Source organism: Vidua chalybeata, chromosome 26 (assembly GCF_026979565.1).
Source record: "Vidua chalybeata isolate OUT-0048 chromosome 26, bVidCha1 merged haplotype, whole genome shotgun sequence".
Classification (NCBI taxonomy): Eukaryota; Metazoa; Chordata; class Aves; order Passeriformes; family Viduidae; genus Vidua; species Vidua chalybeata.
The window spans coordinates 1,660,403-1,678,503 of record NC_071555.1 but is presented as its reverse complement, the minus strand read 5'-3'; the positions used below and the strand labels follow the sequence as shown (position 1 = coordinate 1,678,503).

General features: G+C 50.5%; 1 protein-coding gene and 1 long non-coding RNA gene across 7 annotated transcripts in view; one reads left to right on the top strand and one right to left on the bottom strand.

The window, feature by feature from the left end:
* Nucleotides 1-18,101, bottom strand: part of KANSL1 (KAT8 regulatory NSL complex subunit 1) — a 76,722-nt gene that overhangs the window by 3,255 nt on the left and 55,366 nt on the right. For 4 of the 6 annotated variants that reach the window (XM_053965013.1, XM_053965017.1, XM_053965014.1 and 1 more), the window contains 9 exons: nucleotides 17,592-17,733; nucleotides 13,946-14,050; nucleotides 10,358-10,473; nucleotides 8,808-8,997; nucleotides 6,084-6,249; nucleotides 3,068-3,250; nucleotides 2,596-2,754; nucleotides 2,144-2,295; nucleotides 591-709 (listed from right to left, as the gene is read on the bottom strand). In XM_053965013.1, the coding sequence (XP_053820988.1) occupies nucleotides 591-709; nucleotides 2,144-2,295; nucleotides 2,596-2,754; nucleotides 3,068-3,250; nucleotides 6,084-6,249; nucleotides 8,808-8,997; nucleotides 10,358-10,473; nucleotides 13,946-14,050; nucleotides 17,592-17,733 (1,332 nt within the window). The remainder of the gene's footprint in view (nucleotides 1-590; nucleotides 710-2,143; nucleotides 2,296-2,595; nucleotides 2,755-3,067; nucleotides 3,251-6,083; nucleotides 6,250-8,807; nucleotides 8,998-10,357; nucleotides 10,474-13,945; nucleotides 14,051-17,591; nucleotides 17,734-18,101) is intronic. The other 2 variants (XM_053965015.1, XM_053965016.1) reach the window with 2 other exon arrangements.
* On the top strand, nucleotides 3,260-4,735 carry LOC128800122 (uncharacterized). The gene is made up of 3 exons (XR_008434921.1): nucleotides 3,260-3,803; nucleotides 4,008-4,234; nucleotides 4,437-4,735. It is a non-coding gene; the product is annotated as an uncharacterized LOC128800122 (long non-coding RNA).

Below are 18,101 nucleotides of genomic sequence, written 5' to 3'. Positions count from 1 at the left end.
GCAACACAACCACCGTGGGCATCACTCAGGGCACAGCAAGAACCTGCTGCACATCCCCCTCCCCTCCCAACACTGGCTTTTGGGAAAGGGGAAATTCCACCCTGCCATGAGGAGCAATACTCTTAGGCTCACTTTGAAGCACCAGACCTCCTCGGTGGTCTGGTAGCACAGCTGGAGCTTCCCAAGGGCAGAGGAAGCAGAGCAGAGGTTGCTGCATTTCTGTCTCTTCCTCCCACAGACTCCTGCCCTGCTCTGAAATGGGCCAGGGAAGAGCACAGATGACCAGGAAGAAGACAAAGGGAAGTTGGGAAGAGGCAGAACTGCAAGGTTAACCCAGCGCAGGCACCTGCAGAACTGGGAAACCACTGGGACCTTTGACTTAGCAGCAAGACAAGGAGACAACCAGGACTGACTTTAAATTGAGCAGACACTGAGCTGAGCAGTTGGCTTTGATGGCCAAGGGCCCCTCAGAGAAAATACTCCCTAACTTAGCCAGTCTCCAGCAATGGTATGATCAGTTTTCCAATCTTTCCCTTATTCCCAAGGAAGAAGCAAAGCACCTTGCTTTCCCTCTGGGGCTGGGGCAGTACCTGGGGGTGAGGATCTCCTTGTACTGCAGCTTCTCCACGCGGGTCGTGGCAGCCACAGACATGGGGATGACGATGTTGTTTATGTCAAAGGAGCTCTCACCCCTCCTCCTCCTCGGCTGCTGCAACAGGGAGAACCACGTGAGAAAGGGCTGTGGGGTCTGGCATGTGGGAAAGTCATGGGAGGAAGTCATTGATGGAAAGAGGACAGAATGGCCGCGTCTGACCTACGGACACTTCAGAGCCAACATCAATTTGCATCAGACCAGAGTTCCCCTACTGCTTGCTCCAAGTCCTCTTCTCAACCCAAAATCTACTGCCCCAGCAGCAAGGAAACCCAAATCCCAAGGTGTGGCTGCCCAGAGCGAGGATTGACCCTTTGGTTGGGGAGCCCACACAGACCCGCAGCTGCCTGGGACGCTTGAACACAGGAGCTCCACCCCTGAGCCCAGAGTGTGGAGCCCAGGGCCTGGAATCCTCTTGCTGGGGGAGGGAAACCTCTTCATTTTGCATTTCTGAACAAGCTTGTGAAAGCACAGCAGGAAAAGCAGCAAGAGAAAACCAGGGTGGGTGTGTAGAGCCAAGGAAAGGCCTCCTTGAGGTGTCAGAGCTGCTGAGACAAGCAGCTCTCCTCCAAACCACCAAGCACACTCAAGCTGAACCACCACTGGGTTCTTCTGACACCCTGACGTCACAGCTGGTGATGGAACAACTGAATTCTGCAGTGAAGGAACCCAGTGGGGACCCAGAACCCCGTGGCAACAAGCCTGGAGCAGGGGGCTCAAGGAGTCCTGCTCTGCTGTCCTGGGTCACATCCAGCTCAGGCTTTGGCCCAAACCACCAAATGGGGGGGGGCCAGACAGAAGCCAAATTCTTCACTGGGACACCTGTGAGCTCAGGAGAATTCAGTCTTTCACTGAAGGGCTCATGCTAACATGGAAGGATGGATGGTGTCTGGTGGAGGAGCTGTGCCATCGCCCTGTCCCGGAGCACAGTGGGAGGGAGTTTTGGTTCTGCTCACTCACACAGCTCATGAAGGTCCCACACCCTGCCACCCTCGAGCACTGTGGCAGTCTGAGTTTGTCTCAGGAGATGGTCAGAGCTCAGTGACTGCTGGAGATTGTGCACAGGTGGAAGATCTCCAGCACTGTGCCCCGGCCCTGTGACCCCAAGGCCATTCACAGCCCAGTGACACCGAGGCCACGAGAGGAGCTGTCCCAGTGGAACTGGGACACTGCTGGGGCTCAGCCCTTCTCCTGGCAGCCCCACACTGCTTCAGAAAGCAAAATCTGGATGTGGACCAAAGGCAAGGGACTGCTGGGAACAGGAACATTCCCCAGCAGTTGCTGAGCTGATGCTGAACCTGGAATTGCAGCTGCCTGTCTCTGCACAGCCAACATACCCAACACCCACCCAGCAACCCCAGCAGCAGCTGAACCAATGGGTCCAGCGTGGCCAGAGAAACACTGAGCATCCCCCAGCCCAAAATCCGTGTACCAGCTGAGCCCCCAGGACGGGGGGAGCCCAGAACCCCTCGGAAGGCAGCAGATACTCACGGCGGTGCCGGAGGCGCCCTGGGAAGCGGAGCTGGCGGGAGCGGAGCCCTCGGAGGAGGTGGAGAGCTGCCGAGCTATGGGGCTGTGAGGGGTGGGGGTCACAGCTGCTGACAGGTAGCTCGGGCCACCGACGTCCGTGTGATGCTTCAACACTGCGCAGGGAGGGGGGAGAAAATGAACAACAACATTAGCAAAAAAAAACCCCAGCCCACCCAAGGGGGTGGCGGTGGAGAGGAAAGGACCATGTGCACCGGTGCTGAGGAGCACTTTGCAGGAAAGAGAAGCACCTTCCGAGGGGGCTGCCCTGGGGAAGAAGCAGTTTAGAGCACACGAGGCGTTGCTGTGCTGGCGGCTGGGCCCGAAGCAGTGCGTGCCCCCTTCTCTGGGGCAGAGAGGCTGGGGATGCAGCAAAGCCCAAGCTCCCCCCGAGACACCTGCCCCTGGGGGCCTACCTTCACTCCTCTCAGATGAGCAGTCTCGCAATCGCTTTTTGTCAAAGGCAGGAGGCTGGGCAGAGCGCTCTGGCGCTCTCTCGGCCTTGGACACGGCCGAAAAATCGTCTAAAGGCGGCCTGTGTGCCTTGTCTGCTTGGGCTTTTTGATGGGAGCGCTCTGAGGAGGGGAACAGAGAAAGAGCTATGAAATGCCTGTTTTCACCTCTCTTTCTGCTGGCACAGGAGACTCGGGCAGAGTTTTCCAGCTGCACAAACTGGAAACTCCCTCTGTGCTGGGGAGGTGTGCTCAGACCTGTGGCACTGCTGTGGGCATGGCTGACACCGAGCACGGGAAGGTCCCTACAAACCTGAGCTGCACCTGCACACACCTTGACTGCAGCCCTGCCATAGCCCTGCCTCACCCCTGGGAGCAGGACTTGAAGGGCATCCTCCTCCTCCTGCCTACCAGCCGGGGCAGGGGCAGCACTTACTGGCCGCGGTGAAGAAGGAGTTGACCAGCTTGTGGCGGTCCTTGCGCGCGGGGTCAGCCAGGCTGGGGGGCACGGGGGCTCTGTGCTTCAGCGACAGCTTCTTGGGAGCTTTAGTCTTCTCGTAGGGCTTGTTCTGCCACTGGGATTTCAACATGCTCTGGAAGTGCAGGCTCGTCGGCACATCTGCAGGAGGTACAGAACACGGAATCCAAATTAATCATGCAACACGGAGCTGTGGTCCCATCACCCTGCCCCAGTGCCCCCAGTAAGAACAGCCCTTGATGAACATGCAAGCGCTGGCAGGAGAACAAAGTTTTCTCTGTCAGAAAACTCCTATGTCTTCACCTCTGTAGGTATCTCATGTGGTGCTACCTCAGATGTGACTTCCAAGAATCTGAGGTATCTCAGCACCAAATCTGGGCTGGAAGAGAGAAACTGAGCCTAAATCCTCAATCTCAAGTCAAGCCAGAAGCCAACCAGGCACTGCAGCATGTTAATCTGCCTGATGTGGCCCCTCAACCATGAGAAGTTGTGTGTGACCACACCTGAGAGGCCCCAAGGGCAGGAGGAACTCCTGGCTGGAAGCTGAACTCCTGTCCAGTATTTCCCTCCCAATTTCAGGGACTGGAAAGCCCCAGCAGATCCAGGCAGGCAAAGAGGATGGAGCTGGCAGAGCATGGGCTGGAGGTGGTGGGGACTTGGCTCCCTGGAAAAAGCCAGGACAGCTTCATTCCAGGTACCTTGGTGGTTAAAGCTCTCCCCCAGCCCCATGCTAAGGAAGGGCAGTCACAGGGTGATGGCAGTTCTTTGGCCATCACATGTCCCAAAAAACAGAGAGGGGCCAGGCCAGTCCTTCAGGGATGCTGCCATCCCCTGGAGTGGTCAGACTTGGGGGAAAATGGCCTCTGCTCTCTGCTCATCTTTTGCTTTCTCCTCCCAGTTCACATCCCACACCACGTGTGGAAGGAGGGGACAGGTTGAAGGGAGGGGGAGGACGCCAGGACAAAACGCTGTCAGCAGGAAGTGAGTTCTCTGCTGGTTTGGCACTGCCCTGCTGGCAGCAGTGACACCATCCCTCCTCCCCCTGCTCCTCGGGAAGCAGTGCAGGGCTCCCAGGGACCGGCAGATGGCAACCACAGTGAGCCCAGCGCTCATCCTCCCTCCAAGGTTATTACATCATCCAAAAATTCCCAGCGAGAAATCAAACCAGAAAAAAAAAACCCACCCAAAAAAACCTCACACCACCCTGAAAGGAAGGGGACAAAGGGGACAAAGCTCTGGCAGAGCACAAGCACAGGGGTTAAAGGCTCGCTGGCTGTGTCCTGCTTGCCAGGGGAATAAGTGAATAAATGATCTTTTCCTCCTGCAGTGCCTGGCAGTTTTGCCCTTGGCAAACTGCTCTGGAGATCCCGGCTGGCACCGAGGCGGCTCAAAGTGAAAGTCAGCACATGCTCACAGCTGTGCCCTGGAATCCTCAGCGAGCCCTGCCCATGCACCAGCCCCAGCAGCAGCCTGGATTCATGCTCACAGGTGTGCACAGAACACCTCCGTGCACACCAACTGCACCAGGGGCAGCAATTTCCCCACCTGAACACGTTACCTGGCTTTTCTCTGCGATAGGAATCACCCCCATCCCAAAAACCAACCCTAGCCAACTGCTTTAAGCATTAGTGAATAAATAAAGTTCACCAGTACTGGAAAATGGGTATTCCTGCACAGGTGTTTTAAGCTTTACACGAATTAGTTTTAAATCCAATGTTTTTTAATCCCATGCAGCCAGAACTGATCTTCTACCCTGTGAGGCAGCTGCAGGGAGCCCTGAAAATGGGAAGAATATGGGATAATTTGTCTGGTGCCTCTGCTGCAGTAGCACCCAACAGGTTGTCTCCCCGTTTCCCAGGATATTTGATTTAGCACTACAGAGGATCACAAGTGCTGTGAAATCAGAAAATAAATTCCTGCTTCAGGAGTTCATTAAGTTCCTTGAGCACTCCTGATCAGAGTTGTGTCTTTGGGAGGGGAGGGATCTAGCTAAAAATAATACCAATTTACTATTTTAGTGTGGTTTAAATATAGTGCTAATGAAAGAGGCCACACTAATTGCTCCCAGACACTCCCTGCATTTCCTACTGTCACATGAAGTTTGTGAAAAGCTGGAATTTAAACCCAAGCACACACATTAACCCAGTGACTTATCCCAGACCAACCACTTGATGCCTCCATGGGGAGCCAGGCCACACACCTTCCTCCCAGCACGAGAATCCCAGAATGGCCTGGGCAGGGACACCTTCCACTATCCCAGCTCACTCCAAGCCCCATCCAGCCTGGCCTTGGACACTTCCAAGGATGGGGCAGCCACAATTTTACACCTCAAGCAGCCATGAACTCCCACCAAGGGAAGGAACCACTTCCCAACTCTCCTGATAAAAGCACCAGTTGAAGAAGACTTTGGAAAGCATGCTTCCCTTGGGAAAAGTCCCTGCACATGGAATTTGTAAATAGCCCACGGTCAGGGCTGGTTAATTATTCCTCTCTTAATGATGATTAACCCTGAAGCTGTAACACAGGAAATTGAGTGTCCTAACGGGAACATCCCTTCTTGCTGTGCCCACTGAACTGTGGAAGATCATTTTCAATCCCTCACGAGGTCAAAAGGATTTCCTGTTACAAACCAACCCACAAATCATTTTATACAGATGGACAAACTCATGGAAGCAAGTATTTCTCAAGTGGCTTAGAGCCCCAAAGACCCCAGAGCCAGGTCCCAGGAAGGACTCCCAGGCACTGCTTGGCTTCCTCACTGTGAGGCTGCAGGTCGAGATTCCCACAACACAGCAGAGCCCAGGTGTAACACTTTCCCACACCCTCCTGCTCCAGAGTCAAGGCTCTGATCTCCAAAACACCTGCAGATGAACAGGTTTGGTTGTACCCAAGCAGATCTGCACCTCCCTTGGCAGCCAGGGGCACTTCCAAGCACCCCCTGCAAGCCCCAGGAGCCAGCAGGACCCGTGCTCACCATCTGGGAATGACAGGACAGGATGGATGCAGGAGTCCAGCTGGGAGAGGCGCTCCAGCAGAGGGGCATCGTACTGGATCTCCAGCGTGGTGGAGCTGCGGGTGCCACACAGGGCACAGGAGGGGTTCACATCACAGCTGCAGCGTGCCAGGCTGCCACGGTGGGCCTGGGGGGGACACAGGGGACACGTCACAGCCAGCCAGGAAAACATCCAAAAAGCAGCTTTGTTTTGTTATGTTCCTTGTCTATATATACAAAAATACATGCTATAGATGTATATAAAATATCTAAAATCAAACCTGCATTTTACATATTACAGCTACATTTTATTATCAATTAATATATGATAAAGTCAATTTATTTCTATATAATTTATTATATTAAATAGTTGTTATGTGATATTCATAAATATTGTTATAAAATTATATTTATTGTGCATAATATAGACATATAGTATATTCAATGTTAATTATATATAATATATAATTTTATATATACATCCCCCCTCTTTTGTCTCTGCCTTGTACAGAACCTGTTTATTTAGTCTGGCCTCACAAGAGGATGTTTTCACTTTGCATAAACACAACTGAAAAGTACAACTTACCAGCACAGACAGTTTAACAGCTGCTAAATTTGACTAAAAGTGTTTAATTTTATCTAGGTTGAAACCTCATTTATAAAAACCATGAGGCAGCACAATTCTGCTGTCAGAGAAGGGGCAAAGAAGCCGTTTTTAGTTTCAGTGGGTCAGAGCCATCATTATATGCCAGGAGCTGACATTTGCAGGGACATCTACAGAGTGACAAAGGTGGTTCTCAACCTTGTTCCTTAATCCAGGACAGAGTCACAATTCACAGATTTATAGACTTGATACAGACTTCATTTGTGTGAAACCACTGCATGCAGACACACAACTGCATATAAACCCCATGCAGAGAAAACAACCCCTGATTCCCCACCAAAATGGGAGAATGGATCAAACTGGATCCTGCAGAAGCCTGTTCTGAGTCAGAATTATTCAAATAATTTCCATGAATGACTCGAAGGATGGGAGAGAATATCCACAGCAAATAACACTACACTGAGGGAAGGGCTGCTTGAAGCAAAGAGCTGGAAACCCACTCGTGGTTACAAGTTAAGAGAAATTATCTAAAATAAATCAAATGCAATTCACTGAGGACAAATGCAAGAAGCAAATGCAGTGCCCAGAGAAGAGGAGGAAAGGGTAACTGAGCAATTACGTTGCTACCTCTGGAAGTTCTGCCCAGAGGATGTGGAGGTTGTGATGGATCCAAAAATGAGCATGAATCAGCAGTGCTGTACCACTGCTGGGAACGAATTAATTAATAAAAAATAGTAAAGAGTAAGCCCACAGGGCTTTCTAACCAGGATGGCTGTGCAAGGGGAGAGGCAATCCTGCCACTGTGCCCATGTGTGAGCTGAAGGGCTGCCCCCAGTTTTGGGCACAAATTCCCATAAACGTGTGCACCGAATTGTGAGGAAAACAATAAAAACATTACAAGATCAAAAGCTCCACAATGCATGTGCAAAGTTCAATCCACAGCCACTTAGTGCTGGGCAGGGGAGTGGAGGCAACTGGACATGGTATTTCTGGAGCACGGCTCGGCCATGACTCAGCTGTCTCTGGAATGACTGGAGGAGGGCTCAGAAATCCCCTGCTCTCTGGTACTTTCATCCCTGGAACTGCTCTTCTGAACCATCTCTGATTACCAAATGTATTTGATGACAACAACAAAAATCCAGCACAGAATTTACAGCCAATTCTTCAGGCACTGAGTGCACAAGGCAGCATCCACCACGAGAAAGTTCAGCAACTTCCAAATCACTGAAGATCTTGCAAGTAATCACTGCAGAGCTCTCCCAGAAATACTCCAGATAAAACTGCAGATAAGTGATCAGTTAAAGCTGACTCAGCTGAGGAAGAATCTATTTTGCTCAGAAAAATGCTGCTTTTGGAGCTTCTCTTTAAAACATCCGCAGAGTGAAAACCCCCCAGCCCTTGTGGGAAAGTTAGACTTGAAACACTTGGTCTCAAAGGTAAGTGGATTTCTGCCATTATGGGTCTGCATGCACAAATAAAGACCCTTATTTCCTTCATTTCTCACAATTTTCCCTGCAACTGACAGTTTATGGTATTCCTAAGAGAAAATAAAAAGAATTAAACATGGCTCTTCCTCATACAGGCAATAAACTGCATTTCCATTGAATGAATTCTGCATTAGGGAGAGGAGTATAAAAAATAGTAATAAAGAAAACAAAACAGGAAGAGACAGGGCATTCATCCCACGTATGCCTGGGCCAACAGCTGTGCTTTTGCTTTGAGCAGCAGCAGTGAGTGCCTGGGGCTTTGCTAATTCCTGTCTCAGAGTTAAGGTTTCCTGATACTTGACTTCTCAGGGCTTCTTTCTCCTGCTCAGACTGTGCCACACTGACCTACCTGGCCTTGAGTTCACCTCAGGTTGGCTGGCTTAAGAAAACTCACGAGTTCAGCATCTTCCCTCCCCAGTGACAGCTAAGAAAAATCTTCCAACCCGTTCCAACCTTCTCCTTCCTTTCTCCTTTGTTTTTCCATCAGCCTTTACAGCCCTGCTGTGCTGCTCTTCCTTCCCGTTGTTTTTTTTTTTTGTTTTTTTTTTTTTGTTTTTTTTTGTTTTTTTTTTCCATCTTTACAAGCAAAATAAGAGCAGAAAACAGCCAACTCACCTTTTTGGAAAGGGGCATGATGGTGCTGGGTCGGACGAGCCGCCGCTTCTTGCAGCTGAGGACGGGGCGGGTGCGAGCGGCCACGCACGTCCCGTCCGCGGGGACCAGGGACAGGCGCTGCTTCTTGTGGAGGAGCTCCTCAGCTTCCTGGCCATCTCCCTGAGCGTGTTCTGCCAGGCCAGGCTGCAGACTGCCCCAGAAGAGAGGAGAACAAGAAAACCCCAGTTATTCCTGCAGTACTTCCAGCAGGCTCGTGGTTTGCACCTGAGCAAACACTCCAAGCTGAGTTTAAAGCTCTGCAGTTCATGGCACAAGAGGTTTTATTAAACCAACTCCACTTTTTGCTTTCACTTCAGTCACCTTCTACTCTCCCACAACTGAACCTTTGACAAAGTATCTCTGGAAGCTCTGAATAAAAAAACAGCACTGAAAGCCACAGAGCAAAAGCCACTCTAGATCTGAACAGTTTTAACCCTCGAATTCAGCTTCCTCCAGAATGAGAGTTTGGGGAATCTTAAGACCAGTGGTTTTCATGAGTCTAAACGCCAGAGAACATATAATTTTATAGAAAAAATATTTAACCCTGATGTAAACTTGGCTCTGATGGATATTTGAGATCTCTACCTGTGCCAGCTCCCAGCAGTGACCTCAGAAAGGTGCAGAGTTAACATCAACCTCTCCTAGGCACAAAGGCTGCAGCAGCCCTGGCATCAATAGCCCGTGCCCCGAGCAGATCCCAGCGCAGCAGGGCCTCATCTACGGAACCTTTTCATGTCTGTTCTACAAGTGTTTCATTTCTAAAAATGCAAAACATTAAAGCCCTGTGGTCTAAGGCTGTGCAGTTCAAAGGCTACAGGGATACAAAGGGCTCTGTTACAGCCTGCAGTGTTCCAGCTGCAGCCATGGGCTCCTTGATCTGCTCGCATTACATCGGTGCAGGATCCATCCCTCCCCTCCCTCCCTCCTTCCCTTTTCCCCTCTCTTTTCCCCTGCCTCCTCAAGGCACTGAACAAGTGCAACGTTTTTCAAGGGTTTTCAAGTGGTTCAACCCTGTAGCATCAGGGAATGCCTTTCACTTGTTTTCATTTACCCATTTCAAGACTTTGTCAACAAAAGCAGCCTGAAGAAATAAAGAATTTAGGAAGTTTTACTCTCCAGATCAGTGGGATTCCTCTGTAACTCCAATAAAGTGGGTCAGTGGTTACAGATAATTCCATGAGCAGGGCATTAGTACCTTTGAATCACACAATTTGCAGATGTATTAAAACTACTCATAAAGAAACAAGTTTTGCCCATGCTCAGTGCACAGCTGCCTGCAGGGCTTGTTCATGTAAACACAGCTCAGTTTAATTCCATTTTCAGCAAAACAATGCAGCAGAAAACCTCAAGCAAGCAATCTCCTCCAAAATGTTTCCAGGCATGATCTACTACTATACTTTTTTGAAAAAAGACACCATCTGTACCATTACCAAGCCAGTCACAACCTGGTTTCCAATGGGACATTGCAAAGATCATAAAAGCAAACTCCTCCAGAATATCCAAGAGCTTACGTGTTAATAACTCCATTGACAGGTCTTGGTGCTCCACAGGGCTTGGTGGGATGGGATTCAGGAGTATTTGCAGCAGAAATACCCAAGCTTTCTAGGGGCTGGGATCCAGACACACTCTAAGGAAGGGTGAGAAAAATATAAATAAATAAAAGCTTCTTAAATAGCCACAATTATTATTACTGGGTTCTAGTTGAGAATTCTGCAGTGTAGCCATGGATTTCCACGCAGGACTTCAAACCAGGGTTCAGAAGTCACTGTATGAACAGGAGACCAGGGACATAAGGAGATCTTAGGGACAGCAAGAGGATGGATACACGGCAGCTCTTTCATTCCAAGATCCAAAGGACTTTAATTCCCCTCAGGCAACCAGGAGCATGAAAGGCTGAGGGCTTTAAGGAGATTTTAGCATTTTGTCTCCATGGTGCAAACAAGTTCATCACCACCTGTAAACCTCTGCAGTCTCTCCTGCAGTTTGGTTTCTGTTCTGAGCCATGTGGTTGAAAGCTCCTGCCGAAGCACTTTGGGGGGAAATGGAGGGAGGGAGAGGGGAACTGACTTGCAAAACTGAATTTGCATTTTAACTTGCTACCTGTGCAAACAGAGTCCAAACAGTATTTTAGGGAGTGTTTTAAATGAGGGTGAACCCAGGCTGTGGAGTTTGGATGGAAGCAGGGCGAGTCTAATGCCCCAAGTGCTGCACAAACACAAAGCTGGAAACACCTTTTCGGTAGAGCAAAGCGAGTAAAAATTGAGATAAAAACACTGTGCTCCCCAACCCCTTCTGCCTAAGGTCTGAAACACAAACCTCCTGGCTCTGCAGGGAGCAGCAGGATTGTCACCAAGCCTCCAAGGACACACTGGCTTTGTACTTGCCACCAGTGGCATTCCCCACCCTGGTGCAGTCCACCAGTGTGTTCATACCTCTGGCATTCATCACCTTCAGCCCCTCCCATGCAGTCCCCTGTTTTTGGTGTCAGACATGCTCCTCCCTGGGGTTACACTTTATTTCTTCCTTGGTGTGGCACTTCCTACACTCCCTGCCCTGTCTCTCGCTGGGGTTCCCCCTTTGGGCACACACAGTGGTGATGTGGCTACCAAGAAAAAAGGCAAAAGCACAGCTCTGACACCACACAGATGGTCAGCCAAGCTCCCTGCTTGGCCCTGACTCCATCCCAAACCATCTGGATTGTGGTGATTAAATCTTCCCAGCAAAGACCCCCAACTCAATAAACAACAAAACCAGGCCATGGCAGTGCTGGGTTAACAGTTTCCAGAAGAGGAGACACCTGAGTCACCCAGGGAAGGGCAATTTTTAACGACTCAGACAACTTCTGCCTGGGCCTGTTCGAGGAACTTTGCAGGGGTTTTTACACTTCTGCTAAAAGTGATGTTTCTCCTACAGGGGAGCAAAGACAGGATGAGACCAACTCTGCCACCCAGAGAGACGGAGGAGCAAGATCGGATCACACCTGAGACACCAGGTAAACTCAGCACCCCAGCCAGGTGAAGTCATGCAGGAGCTGAACACTTTCCCTCTGCTTTCCAGAGGCTTGGCAAGGCTGAGCCTCCACGTGACACCCGCCGGAGGCAGCCCTGGTGCAGCAGGGCGGGTACTCATGACTCATAAGCTCTTTTGAAATCCTTTATTTTCTTCTACAGAAAGGGTCTTAAAGGAGGAACTTCTTCTCCAAGAGCTTGCTCTGTCTTGGTGGTTCAAGATAGGAACAGAGGGGCTCAGCTGCTTCCTGTGGAGAAGCTGGAAAGCATCAATCCAACGTGTATTTATCAGGAGCAGCCCAGGCTCCCTTTATCACCCTGAGATGGGCGTACCCCGAGACACGAGCAGAGCCAACACCTCCTGCACTCTCACTCTAGCTCCTGGCACACCTCCCAAGGCCGTGCTGTCCTCCAGAGCTGCCTGGGCAGCCAGGCTGGAATTCCAGAGCAGCATCCATGGCACCAGGATCACAGCCCTGCTCCTGACTGTGTGCTTTGGGTCTGGAAGTCCAGGTCCTCAGGATCCCTGAGAATCTTGGGGGGCGTCGAAGATTCACTTGTAGCACATCTGCTCTTGCACATCAGGGCAGCAAAGCAGCTGCCTGTGGACAGGCATTCATGAGACAACACCAGGAACGTCCTCTGTATTCCCAAAAAACCCTCACAAAAGCAGGCAGGTTCAGACCTTCACCTATTACTAGAAATATTTAATTAGGGGGCAATATCAAGTGCAGCCCCTCACTAGACAAGCAATCCAAGGTACCAAAATCAACAGCCAAGTAATGTCTTCAGGGCTTCATGTCATTTCCACCTTCAGACAAAAATATTTATTCACCTACTGAGCTTCCATTTCCCAGAAGATATTCCCAGGCCTTATTTGCAAAGCCCTTCCCTCCACTGGTGATAGGATTAGTTCCTCCTGGGGATTATCAGCCCCATCCCACGTACGAAGCCGGTGCCCAAGGACACGGATCCGTGCACGCCGGCCAAAGGAGGCACTCACGAGAGGAGGAGATCCAGGGGAGCTGGGGATGAGACAGGATGGATTCCTCCCTTTGCTCCACGTTGCACACGTGTCTCTTACTCTGCCAGTTTGGGGGGAGAAGGCCTGGAGGGTGCCAAAATGATAAGCACCTCTCCAGGAAAGGCCCAAGAGATCCCTTTCCTGTAAGAGCCCTCACGCACCACGGGAACGTCTCTGGGTAATCTCTGGCTCGGAGCAGATCAGGGCTCTGACTCAACACCCTGCCCTAATGAGCAGCCCTAATTAAGCACAAACCCAGGGGCTGGCTGCCGGAGGCGGCGGTTCCAGGGGTGACACTTCCAGCACTGTCACAGAGAAGCTGGGAGTGTGGAGTGATGTGGGAGTCCCCGTGGAAGGGGAATAAACACCTTTTCCAGGAGCAGGCCAAGAAGGCACGCAGGGCTGCAGGAGTGGCCACAAGAAAGTGCCAAGTAGAACCTGCAGAAGTTTCAGGGACCACCTTTCTCCTCCTGCTCCACCACAACTTGCAAACCCCTCCATTTTAATACATTGATGCATCCCCCAGGATCCAAAGCAATCACAGGCAGGATGAACAATACGATCAAGCCTTCAGTCTGTGCCCTACATTTCTGCATTAAATAATAAATACCTGGCACTCTGCACAGTTTCCAGAGCATCTCACTGCAATCATTAGTGCCCTTTCCAAGGGGGAATGCTCAGGCAGATATTAAATAGCCACATCTTTAGCAGCCTTTGCTAATCATGCTGCTCTCAGTTTGAGGTACTTTTTTTGCTGGAGGGAAAGGATTAGTTAGGATTTTAAAGCTTCACAAAATGCTAATGCATATTACAAAGGTGCCCCCAGGAACTCTGTTCTAAAAGGTGTTTAAATCCCTTTGTTTATTACCCCAAAACAACGCAGGAGGGGGCGAGCTGCAGACCAAGATCAGTGATTCCCACCTGGAGTCACAGCGAGGAGCTGCTCCACCAGGCCAATCCCATGGTTTGAGCATCCCTCTGCCCCACAGCTTCAGGGATGAGCCTTCCCTCCCCAAAACTGGTGCAGGTGAAGCACCTGGACCAGTCAGTCCCACACTGGCACTCACCAGCCGCTCGGCCCCAGGCTCCAGCTTAACTTCAGCTCTAACGGGACGGGATGAATCATCTACTGCAGGGTCAGGGGGCGAAGCTTCACCAAGAACTATCAGCCCCTGGAAGAGAGGAACAGGAATTAACTGCAGATCCTTTGGTCCCCACAGGGAAACTGCACACCCACCGTCCCCCACAGCCCGATGCTGCACAGCAGGCCCTGAATTCCCACCACGGCTTCCAGACGTGATGCCAAACCCAAAACCCAATCCCCTGCTGGCTGGCTTTCATCTCAGCTGAACTCAGGAGAGGGAAGGACAGCCCAGCTCACAGGACTCTGAAGCACTGCCTGTGCCACCTGCCACCCCTGCCCTCCTCCCCGCGTGCCAGCCAAGCCAGAGGAGCTTCCTGCTGGAGCACGGAGCAGCAGCAGCTGCCCTCATCCTGCACCCTGGAACTTGCCACCACAGCCAAGCAAACAATTCTGAGTGGGTGATGAAAATGTACCGACTTGTTACTCTGAGAGGACTTCCCCCTGCCCCCCAAGGAGAGATATTTACAAAAACTCAATTAGGAAAGAAAGACATTGCTACGAACTCAGAGGGACAAAGCACACAGTGGCTGAGCACTGATTTATCAGGTTTAACATATGCTGTCCTGTTCCTGTTTAACTGAAGCTTAACCTAAAGGCAGGACTGCTTTGCTCTCAGAACACCACGAAGTGAAATAAAATCATTGTAATTATGCATATTCTGGGCTATATTATAACAAAGGAGGGCAAAATGTGCAAGGGATTAGGGAGCTGGTGGAACCTACAGGCCACAAACACAGCCCAGGACAAAGACAAGCCCCAGTGAGTAGCATTTGGTCAAACAAGGAACTGTGAAGGGGCTGCTCGGATCAAGAATAGGCAGATCAGTCACCTGAAAAGAATTCTGGAGGTTGCAGAGTGTGTCACAGCAAAGTGAGCCTGGAAGGAACCTGGGCACGTTATCTGGAGAGAGGACAGAGCCACAAGGCTTCCCTCAACAGCCTGCTATTTTTAAGTGCCTGCAAACAGGGTATTTTACAACCAGCTTTGAGCACACGCTCCCTGATTTGGTGTTTTCCTTCACTTCTCACCAGGCTCCCACTGAGCTGATCCAAATGTGCTGAGAGCACAATTCCTGCTGAGGCTCCCAGGCAGAAGTTTACCCTCAAAACACAGGGTTATTTTTGACTGCCTTGTCCTTCCCTTGCTTTGATCTGACACAGCAATGTGTCTTTCTTGAAGGGTACACTGGGATGTAAACTCTAACATATAAAGGTAATTAAACTAAAAAAGAATGAAATCAAAATTTTTTGAACTTCAGAACTTGTAGAACTCTGAATTCCTGCAACAGCTACATTTTAACCTCCTTACAGCCCAATAAGCTGGAGCTGAGTGATATTGATAGAAAAAACAAGGTGTTTCCAAATTCTTTAACTGTTTTCCTTGTACAATTTGAAGCCAAATCCATCCCAACAAGCTCGTGTGTTACTGAAACATGGTGATGTTTCTCTAGTCTCCTATTCTTGTTCCAAGCCCTTTTAAGACAGTCTCTTGTTTTTCACTCGTTTTTCAAGAGAATCTGTTTTACAACCATCCCAGAGCTCAATGACATCAAGATAACGACAGCTGGGTGCAAGAATAATCTCCAGCAAGCCCCATCAGAGATGGGGGATGTGATACTCGTGGTTCTGGGTTTTTTTCTTCTTCAGGCAGAACAGCCACTACCCAAAACACTCAAGTTCTGAATGCCCCTGCACCTTAAGCAACGTGTTTTATCTTAAATTCATGTATTGGGGCATCACAGTTGAGTTTTGGTTTGAACAAAACAAAGAGGATGATCCTGCTGGCCAGAACCTCCTTTCAGACCTTGAGGCTGCAGCCTTATAAAAACACAGGGGATGCTTGTAAGCATTACCTGGCCATTTCAGGAGCCTGCCAAGTTGCCATCACCTGGCAAAAGCCCTGAACCTTCCACATCATTACATGAATTTTCTTGTTTCTTCCATTACTTAACTTTTAGCATATAAACGCTCAGCTGTTTTCTATTTTGTACTTAAAACCATCAGCTTTAAGACAGAAGGAAGATGATTCTTTCTGAAGAATCATTCATTTGCCCACTTCCCAGAAGCCTTTTGCCCTAATCTCAGTAATGGATTTTGCTCACAAGCCGTGCTCTTCCACCTACTCATTGAGAGCCCTCACTCACTCAATTAAGCCTGTTTTTCTGCACAGCTGCATCAAAGTCCAGTCTCCCTCCCCTGCTTTCTACCCCCCTGGAAGCCTCTCCCCACCACCCCCAGAGCAGCACACATCTTGGGAAAGGCGTTTGCCAGACTGAATTCCTGAGGATCTCTCAGTTGATGCAATACCAGGAGCCTCCTTGCCACAAACTCCAGACATTCCTTCCTCCAAGGCCTGACATTTAGATGTGCATGCCTGAACAAGTCTCCGTAACAATCCCTTCCTCATCCTTTCTCTGCTCACCCCCATTCTCCCACCATCTGAGAGCAATGCTAAAAAAAATTAATTCCACAGAGAAAGGTCAGCACCAAAAAATGATCTTTTTTTATGGAACAGACTCAATTTTAAGCCTGTTCAGATAGCATCTGAACTAACTTCCTCCACAGGCCACTCCCTCTTCCACTAAATCTCAGTTGTTTTTATCCCCATTTTCAGCTACTCCCAAAAAGAAAGACTGGGAAAAAAAAATCAAAGAGAAAGGCTTGAGTGATGGGAAACAGCATCACACATGCAACAGCACCAGCTCTGCTCAGCACCAAAGAGTGACTCTAAAGCAAGGTATTGCTCCCTTCACGTTATCATACTGAACCAGGGACAGGAATTACACTCAGCCCATGCCAAATTGCATTACGATTAGTCACAGCTTTGCAATCTGCTTTGGGAGAGAGGCAGGAGGGAAAAAGCATCAGACTTCACATCCACACTCTCCAGTGTCAGAGGGAGCCATCAGGAGGCAAAGCAGAAGCACGGTGCCCAAAGGCCTCCTGCCCCATCCTGCTCCATCACACCCCCTCCTGCTCCATCCTGCCCCAACCTGTCAGATCCTGCTCTATTCTGCTCCATCCCTGCCCCCTCCTGCTCCATCACACCCCATCCTGCTCCATTCCTGCCCCATCCTGTCAGATCATGCTCCATCCCTGCCCCATCCCTGCCCCAACCTGTCAGATCATGCTCTATTCTGCTCCATCCCTGTCCCATCCTGCTCCATCCCTGCCCCCTCCTGCTCCATCCTGCTCCATCACACCCCATCCTGCTCCATCCCTGTCAGATCCTGCCCCATCCTTGCCCCATCCTGCTCCATTCCTGCTCTATCCTGTCCCATCCTGCTCCATCCCTTCCCCATCCTGCTCCATCCTGCCCCAACCTGTCAGATCCTGCTCCATCCCTGCCCCCTCCTGTCCCATCCTGCCCCATCCCTGCTCTATCCTGCTCCATCCTTGCCCCATCCTGCCCCAACCTGTCAGATCCTGCTCTATTCTGCTCCATCCTGCTCCATCCCTGCCCCATCCTGCTCCATCCCTGCTCCATCCCTGCCCCATCCTGCCCCATCCTGTCCCCTCCTGTCCCCTCCTGCCCCATCCTGCCCCCTCCTGTCCCCTCCTGCCCCTCACCTTGTTGGCTCTGATCTGTTTGTAGATGTCCGTCTGCTGCCGGATGCGGTACTCCAGGTCCGACACGTGGGCTTGGAGCCAGTTCCAGCGGCTGACGATGGCGGCACGGTCTGCTGCCCACCTCCACTCTGCCCTCCGCCTCCTGCAACACACACAGCATTATTCTCAGTGTGATTTTAATTACACAGGCCACAGAAATCCAAGGAGAACTGACAGACAGATCAAAAGCTGCATTCTGGATGGCAGGGCTGATACCATCTCACCACTGCTAATAATTACCAAGGAATTACGGACGTGCTGCAAGGGCCATGTCTCTGCAGAGCAATATTCCAACATCTGCTGGCACCCAGTGACTGAAGTCTTCAAAAAAAGTCTCTGGCATCAGTCCCCAGATCCACCTGAACGGCAGCTCATACCACGTGGCCACAATTAAACCCCAGTGACAAGTTTCACAACCACCACTGCTGGGGTTTACAAGGTGGGGAGGACCAGCAGGGCCAACCTTGCACA